The sequence below is a fragment of the Schistocerca nitens genome, chromosome 5 (genome assembly GCF_023898315.1).
Source record: "Schistocerca nitens isolate TAMUIC-IGC-003100 chromosome 5, iqSchNite1.1, whole genome shotgun sequence".
Classification (NCBI taxonomy): Eukaryota; Metazoa; Arthropoda; class Insecta; order Orthoptera; family Acrididae; genus Schistocerca; species Schistocerca nitens.
In genome coordinates this window covers 766,372,029-766,381,581 of record NC_064618.1, presented here as the reverse complement: position 1 = coordinate 766,381,581, position 9,553 = coordinate 766,372,029, and the positions used below count along the sequence as shown (strand labels likewise).

Sequence of the window (9,553 nt, the reverse complement as noted above, 5' to 3'; positions counted from 1 at the left end):
CACTATTTGAACTCTACCATTTTCCCTACACAACTCTTTCTGCAACACATAAAGTTTATGAATAATGTTATGAACTAGGAAAAGTGATAATTGTATCATGTTGTCTAACTGGTCATCAGTGTACCTGCAATTAATATAACAAATCACTAAAAGTACTAGATGCTACTGAGAAAACAATGTTTCATTACAAAAAAAAAGTAATGCATTATTGCACACATTAAAATATATAGCTAAGAGTGATAGGTGAATTTTATTAACTTGGAGGAGAGAATCAGAACTGTCACTGGCAAAATTACCAAACAAAATTTTATTTACACAATATACATTGTTTTTTATTTATTCCATAAAATCTGAAACACTGTGGGTGACCTTTGAACAGTGATACTAATGCTCCATTTTATTCTGACAATGATGCTTAAAAATAATCTCACTTGTAAATTATTGTAATTAATGAAATTGTGTGCATGCTCAAACATTGCAATTGCAGGCTTTCTTGGTGTATTCCATTGATGAACTCTTCTCGAGTGATAGCCGAGTGGTGCCGTCATCTTGTTGCAATGTTTTGATGAGTTTTTTACCCATCATCATTGAAACATTTCAACAAGACGACACCACTGCTCAGCTCATCTCCCGAGAAGAGTTAATCAATGCTCAAACATTAATGCTGCTGAATTTGCTTTCAATTCTAAGTTTCATAAATGCCTCTTCTGAAAACTATCAGAAGTGATTTATGTGCACTACCCAAGATTAACTCAAATTGCCATGTTTCTGGTGATCTTTTCTACTACACCAAAAATATTTCTGACACATTGGTAGGTGAAATGTGGTCATATAACATTCATGCCTAATAAAATATCTGACACACTCACAGTCACATCTGTTTCACAAATATTTACAAAACAGTGTAATGTCAGTCTGGAACAAATTAGTTTAAACCAATCCCTGAGTATTGTACACCATCAAGTATTGTATACCATCCATTAATTTCAGAAATTTCTTCTGTTTGGTATCTTCAAGAATTGATTGTATGGAATGGCACAAAAATCAGTTTCCTGTGTAAGCATGATGATGATTGTTCTTTTAAATATTTTTCCCAGTACGTAAGATTAGTTGTCAAGTCACTGTAATTCATTGTATCTGCAGCTTTACGGCATATGGTTACAGCTTCACTCTGAAAATAGAGAAAACACTAATTACAACCTGACATTTTCTTGGATTTCTTAATAGAGGAAACAACATATACTAGTTTGTTGACAATAATTCTCTACAATATATAAAACAAATGGGGTTTCTTTTGCACCCCATAAGCACCCCCAAAATGTTTGTTTATTAGACTCTGTGTTATCCTATGCAGTAACCACTTCCTTTTATTCTTGCGCTATCCTATTCTCTTATCATTTTGGAACTAAAACTAGCATAGAGCTTCCAGCTGCCTTTTTTTTAGTTTTTGTTATCTATGATTTCTACCTAAACTAGTTGTTGAACTGCAGCTGTCTGAGTGTCGGCCAAAGATGCTCATATTTACTTTCTCGTCTAACAACAACAACAACAACAACAACAACACAATGGCCACAAGGTATCATGAGAAGACGAAAGAAAATACTTTTTGTTTCTGAGCTCACATTAACCCATTACATCAGGTGTTCCAGATTTTAGGTGAAGTACAAATGAAATGTTTCAAAACTAGTGCAAAAAATTGTGATAATTTTGTTGTATCACTTCAAAATTTGTGAGAGAACTGGACATTGGAATACCCATTACAAAATCGATTCTGCTTCATTTCCACTCACACTTTATTTGTACTTTCCTATCTTGCACGAAACAATGCCTTGAGAGCCAGCAGAAAATAATATATTAGATACCATATTGTCCAAAGCTTTAAGTAGGCTTAACTCCTAAAATCTACTGTAGAAACTAAACAAATGTCTGGTGATAAATTTTACACCGTTTTGCTCAGATGCACTACTATTGATGATAAAACTATGCAAGTACTCATTAAGTATTAAAATTTGCAAGGGCACCTACTTCTCAATCTAAGCCAAAATACATTTTCACATACTTAGTATGTGAAGTGATGTGTTGCATACTAGTATTTATGTTGCCACTCACTGTCACAGAGACATGTACACTGAGGTGACAAAAGCCATGAAAACCCTTCTAATATGATGTTGGACCTCCTTTTGCCTGGTGTAGTGCAGCATAGTGACATGGCATGGACTCAACAAGTTGCTGGAAGTCCCCTGCAGAATTAGTGAGTATGCTGCCTCTGTACCCACTCATAATTGTGAAAGTCTTGATGGTGAAGGATTTTTTGCACAAACTGACCTCTGGATTATGTCCCACGAATGTTCAAAGGGATTCATGTTGGGTGATCTGGAAAACCAAATCATTCGCTTGAATTGTCCAGAATGTGCATCAAACCAATCACGAAAAACTGTAGCCCTGACCGGTGACATGGCGCATTGTCATCCATAGACTTTCCATTGTTGTTTGGAAACTTGAAGTCCATGAATGGCCGCAGATGGTCACCAAGTAGCCAAACATACCCATTTCCCGTCAATGATCAGTAAAGTTGGACCAGAGGATCCAATCCATTCCATGTAAACACAGACCACAACATTATGGAGCCACCACTAGCTCGCACAGTGCCTTGTTGATGACTTGGGTCCGTGGCTTTGAGGGGTCTTCACCACACTCTAATCCTACCATCAGCTCTTACCAACTGAAATCAGGACATATCTGACCAGGTCACGGTTTTCCAGTCATCTAGGGTCCAACCGATATGGACATGAGCCCAGGTGAGGCACTGCAGGCCATGTTGTGTTGTTAGCAAAGGTACTCACATCAGTCATCTGCTGCCACAGCCCATTAATGTAAAATTTCACCATACTGTCCAAATGGATATGTTCGTGTCTGGCTGCCAGGCCAGACTAGTGCTCTGCATGCACCATTTATTCCATCTCCCTCACTGCCTCCCCTTCCTCTCCTTTCCCCCTCAGCCAGCACTTGTTTTTACATTGTCAGCAGTACAGACGGTTGCAATGAAAGAAGCTGCACAAAGCAATTTAAAAGATGACCGATTGCCTCACTGTTCAACAACAAGCACAGATTGCTGCACATTATTAGGACTGGAATTCTGCCACCACGGCGCAGAGATGCTGGCATTCTTAATGGAATGAATGCCACAATTTGTCCAGAGACAAAGGAGAATAGTCACAGAAAGTTAATGACCACCAGTGGACTCACAAAGTATGCAGTATGTCAGATCATGCTTATAGAATTGAATTACTCAATGTGAAGACCTTATTGCTTGCAACAGCTTGCACAATTTGTGGCTTATGCTAAGGAAGAAACTATTCTGGTTACACGGGCAACTTATAATTTGATATTGTAAACTAATGCTGATCTGACAGCTTCCTACTACAAGAACCATAACAGTCAATGTGTGGTGTTACATATCCCTCCAGGAGAGTAGCGTGAACAGTATATGTCTACCTAGCTGGTGAATGATGCATGGTCATCATATTTAAATCATATAATAGTTTAGTTGTTAGAAATGGGAAGCTGTTTGGGTACTTTTGTTATCTGTTTTGCATATGACGCATTGCAGTATTACCACTGAGTTGCATAACCGCTTGGGCTCAGAGTATTCTCCTTGTGTCAGCATGCTGTACTGGAGTAGTGCAGTGCAAAAATGGTTCAAATGGCTCTAGGCACTATGGGACTTAACATCTGAGGTCATCAATCCCCTAGACTTAGCACTATTTAAACCTAACTAACCTAAGGACATCACACACATCCATGCCCGAGGCAGGATTCAAACCTGTGACTGTAGCAGCAGTGGGGTTCCAGACTGAAGCGCCTAGAACTGCTCGGCCACAGCGGCCAGCTAGTGCAGCGCACCACCGAGTAAAATTGTGTGCCATAACAAAGCAGCATGATGTGAAAAGAGAGGGAAAGAAAGAAAGAAACCAACTGAAATGTTAATTAATGTATTCTTAAGTATGAGTTGCCCATGGCCTTGCTGCAGAGGTAACACCAGTTCCCATGAAATCACACTCAGCCCATGTGAGGCCTATTGAGGAGCTACCATATTTATCGAATTATAACACGAGGTTTTTTCCCCAATTCATCATTCAAAAAATAGAGGGTTGTCTTATATTCACTGATTAAACTATTGCTGCCGAGGATAATATTTTTACGTTGTTTAATAAAGTATATAGGGGTTGTCTTACATTTATCCTACAGATGAAGCTCTGGCTATTGAGGTCATCTGTAGATTTATTTTTAAGAATTTGGAATGTTAGGGCTGGGCAAATGATACTCACCTTCGAACAGGCTCAGGTTTCCCAATATGCCAAAACGTTCGATACAGTATCGATGTTGCTCGAATAATCATGTGACATTTGACTGGCACAGTGCTAGTGCAAGGGATACACAAGAAACTATAGACTAGCCCCTACAACAATCTATTGCCCTGCTTAAAATTTGACAATTTTGTGAAACATGGGAGGAAATAGCACCAAATTCTATCAGCTTACAAACTCTTGTTGTATTTGAACAGGTTTGCAATAAAAGTTCTCATATATGTATGGATGCCGTCTACAAACATTATGCTGCTTTTTAATTGAAGGTAACATTCAACAGTGAAAATGTTACCCTTCAAAAAAACATTACTTGTTTCTGCAACCAGATCAATATTTTATTTGATTATGAGAGACAGCAATGATTTACTAAGTGGGTTCCAAATGAGAAATTCAGCCGCTATCCATGTATTAGAATATGGGGTCAAAACATTACCAGCTTGCGATGCTGACTTTGAGATGAAACACAAAGGAAAATTTGTCCAGAATGAAATGTCTATCAATCAAAATACACTGACTGTAATTGCTGCTGCGAGAATAAATTACAGCAGTAAGACTCACAGTCGGAGGTGGTACCAACAGATGGTGGGATGAATACAAGCACGTGAATTGGACTGGATCTTGATTGCAGTCTTTTATTTGTGTATTAGTTGCTGTTGTTACATATGACTTGCACCCTAGATTATATTGCAGTCTGTGTTTCACAGCTGCTCAAGCTTAGCACTCTGGCAGGATTGGAGGGAGTGGGAGTGGTGAGTGGGCAGCAAATTACATTGTTTTGCCAACCATGGGAATGTATACCATATACTTTGGCCTTTCAAGAACATTTACCACATTTAAACTACAGTTTGACTAATCCATTTGTAGTTGTAATCACCTATCCCATCAAAGGCAGGGCTACCCGTGAAACCAGTCATGCGATTTACAAGCAAAGCTGCAACCACTGTGCTGCATTCTATGTAGGCACGACAACCAAAAGCTGTTTGTCTGCATTAATGGCTGTCAAAAAACAAGAGGACCACCCTGTTGCTGAACACGCTGCCAAATATGATATCCCTCATCTCAATGACTGCTTCACAACCTGTGCCATATGGATCCTTCCCCCAACACTAGCTTTTCTGAACGGCGCAGGTGGGAACTTTCCCTGCAATACCTCCTATGTTCCCACCCCTCCTGGTCTCAGCCTTCATTAGTCACTGTCCTCACCCATCCAGACCCATCCCTGTTCCCATTCCACCATTACACAGCCATCATTTCACCGCCACACACAGTCTTTAAATTTCTTTTTATTTGTCTCCTTTCCGCTACCCCCCCCCCCCCCCCCCCCGCCACCCTTCTCTCCTGCCCTCCGTCTAAACTGCAACACTTCAGTGTGTCCCCCCCCCCCCCCATACTATCCCTTTCCCCTCCCTGCCCTAGCTTCCTCCTTAGACCCACCCACCACTCCCATCATGCACTGGTGCTGCTGCTCGCAGTGTGGCTTCAGTTATCTGAGACTGCAGACGTGTGTGCAAGTTGCGTTTGTCTGGGCGCGTGCGCATGTGTATTGTGTCTATTGCTGACAAAGGCCTTAATGGCCGAAAGCTATAATTGTGTGAATCTTTTTGTTGTGCCTATCGCAACTCGGCATCTCCACTAGATGGTGAGTAGCAACTTTCCTCCCTAATATGGTTTTTAGTATTTATTATTCAAATGGCTGTGGCTAAGTGTGGATCACACTATAATCCCAGTGACCATTAGTTCAACATCTAGTTACTTCTAGACCTTTTCTGTCATCAAACGTGACTTAACAAGATATGAGAGCTGGTTCACAAATTATAGAAAGGACTATTATACAATCATGCTTAGTAAATAACTGGTTTTCAAACTGATCTATTTAATTTTTTTAGGTAATGCACACCTCAGCCCAAGAGATATGAGGACCACATGAAAATGTCAGTATTTACTAAACTGAGCTATTGTGTCACACGAATTTCATGCAGACACTAACATGGTCCAAGGTATTTATCTCACATGCTGTACTAATATATTTATACCTTTCACATAGAAGCCCACTGTCAGGTGTTGCGCACATCCCACATCACTGACCTGCAATTTCTCATTTATTGTGAAATGCCTCCTCCAAACTGCTACTTCAGATGTACAAACAGATTCAATCTACTTTTCATTACAACCAGGCTAAAGGAAAATTATAAAAAACATCCAAATGAACTGGAGGCACAGGTGCCATAGCAAAGGTGGAAACGGCTGGCTGAGTGTTGTCTTGAAGAAGGACCAAAACTAATGACAGCATCCATCCTTTGCATATTCTGCACAGCCCTCTGGATCAATTGTAATGGTTCAGTATGCGTCAAGTCAATAAGCAGCTCTCCTTAGCTACCCAAAACTCTGCGGCAAAGTAATTCTAGTCAGAGGAAATAAGATCAGCTACACTGTTTGTTCTGTAGACTCATAGTGAGAAAATCCACGAGGACACAGAAAAACCAGAAAACAAAAACATTTAATACATATTTATAAAAGACCTGAATATATTGATATTCCTTCTGCAGATCCTAAGGGTGGTGAGCACCAACCAAAAGAAAGTAAACTAAAGTAGTAAATCACTAAGAGAGAAGGAAATCGCTGTCTTCCATTAAAGAGTACTGAACTAAAAGAGAAAATTAAAAAATGAATTAATTTTTCATCTACTCTTGAAGTACTTATTTACTCTGTAACTGGCGGAGAGCACTATCAATGAGCACACTACTGCAATAGCAGCTTCAGGAGGAAATGAGGCCAAAATTTACTCGTAAGCAGTAGTAGGAGTTAAGTTAGAAAGTAAGGTGTGTTCTTTGGTTTCTGTGTGTTAAATATCAAATCCTATGGATTACCTGGACTATGAAGAATATATGGAGATGGAGGAAGAGGTAGCGTTCCAAGTATGATGGTTTTAATGGGGAGAACAGACACATTTGCGATGTACAACGACAATGATTTTAATGAGCAGTTTCGTTTTGTGAGGAATCTTGAGTCAATGCTTGGTATGCTGGAACCGTTAGTTTAGTTGTGATCTTCAGTCCTGAGACTGGTTTGATGCAGCTCTCCATGCTACCCTATCCTGTGCAAGCTTCTTCATCTCCCAGTACCTGGAGCCGTTATTGCAGCATAATTTTGACAGGAACTGTGCTTTGTCTTCTAAGCTGCAAATTCTCTGTGGACTGTGAATCTTTTGTGCTGGTACTTATCAAATCACAGCAGGGGATCTCATTAACATCCATCATACTACTTCTGAAAGAATTTTTAACAGTGCAATAAAGAGTTTAACTGCATTAAAGCCAATGTTTGTGTCCATGCCACAGATCCAAGACAATATATCAAAGAACAAAATTGAATTCTATCGAACCGGTGGATTCCCGAATGTCATAGGCGTCATAGATGGTGTACAGATACCTGTACGTTGTCCTTCTGGAGCAAAAGCAGAAGTATACAGAAATTGCAAGAATTTGTTTTCCATTAAAATGTACAAATTGTCTGTGATTCCAATATGAAAACTTTGAATGTAGTAAGTTGCTGGCCAGGTTCCATGCATGATTCCCGCATTTGGGGCAATAGTAGAGTTGCAGCAGAATTTGAAAATGGACAATATGATGGGTTGCTTTTTGGAGATAGTGGATATGCTCTATCCAAACAACTTATGACTCCCATGTTTTAACCACACACAGGAATCAAAGGGCACTGCATTAGAGCCCATATTGTTGCCAGATGTGCAACAGAGCGTACATTTGGTGTTTGTAAGAAAAATTCTCAAACTCTCACTAAAACAATGTGATATATATGAAACAAGTGTGGGAATATTATTGTGGTTGCTGCAGTTCTGCACAACCTTGGAGTAAAAGTTGGAGATGTGTTTCACCCTGATGTTGTGGAGGTGAATGACACTGACCAACATTCATTTCAACCATAAGCAGATGCTGCAGGCCAAGGTATCAGAAGATCTGTTCTACTTAATTGCTTTAATTAAAATTGTATTTAATTTTAATATGAAGGCTTTCACGACCGGATGACATATCTTCTGGTAAACCTTCCGGGATGTAAGGTCGTGGTCCATGAAACTCTTCAGCTCCTAACGTTTCGTCCAGAGCTGCGCTGGACATCTTCAGAGGGGTGTTTCTCCTCCGGTGAGTCTTGCCGACTGACGGGTCGGACGTCTGAGAGCGACTTATATATCGTAGAAATATAAGTCGCTCTCAGATGTCCGACCCTTCAGTCAGCAAGACTCACCAGAGGAAAAACACCCCTCTGAAGATTCCAGTGCAGCTCTGGACGAAACGTTAGGAGCTGAAGAGTTTCATGGACCACGACCTTACATCCCGGAAGGTTTACCAGAAGATATGTATTTAATTTGTTAGTAAAATAACAAGTTAGTATAGAGACTTTCCCTTCTTAAATGAATGAATAAGCACTGGATTGTTACTACTGCTGTAAAAGGTGACCCATTTTATTTATGTTTAATTTATAGCCATGTTTCTCTATTTTCTTCTTCTTCTTCTTCTTCCTCTTTTGCAAATGGGGGATTAACATTTTAATTTTATTTTTTGCTTCAGTATACAAAGTTATTGAATACAGATGTTTCGATTATTTCTAAGAAAAACAGGATGTCTACTTTCATAATCTTGCTAAATACAAATAAATATTAGAATGTGGTAATTAGAAAAATTAAATATACTGATGCTGAATCATAGACACGAATACTATGTTATGTGAAACAAGAACATATTAACCATTGGAAAAAATATCCAGAAAATAAAATTTCTTTTATACATATAAAACATATTCATACCCATTTACAAAAACCTAAATTTCTTGAGCATATTGCCTGAAGAAACAGTATCTACCGTTTACTCCATTTCATTCATGAATTTATTCATAACTTCCATTTTAAGGTTACGCTCTTCTTTCGTGATTTTTCTTTGTCTTTCAAGTAACAACATTTTTGCATTATATTCCTCTCATATTAAACACATTTTTAATGAATGAAGTTCATCTGCTTCTTCCAACAACTCCCTGTTCTTCACTACAATTGCATGTTCTCTGCCTTTTTTTCATTGTTGCGTCTTCTGACAAGCTCCCACCAGAGAATGCAAGCCGAGGTTCATGACTACAGGATAAAGTTTCACATTCAGCAGTTTCATCGCTATCTTCTGAGTACT

The 9,553-nt window shown here is 39.2% G+C and overlaps 1 protein-coding gene across 1 annotated transcript in view; it reads right to left on the bottom strand.

The window, feature by feature from the left end:
• Positions 1-292: 292 nt before the first annotated feature.
• The window catches only part of LOC126260937 (PMS1 protein homolog 1-like), a 137,719-nt gene continuing 128,458 nt past the window's right edge, over positions 293-9,553 (bottom strand). The window contains exon 13 of the mRNA XM_049958444.1: positions 293-1,171. Coding sequence (XP_049814401.1) covers positions 1,013-1,171 — 159 coding nt within the window. The 3' untranslated portion in view covers positions 293-1,012. The remainder of the gene's footprint in view (positions 1,172-9,553) is intronic.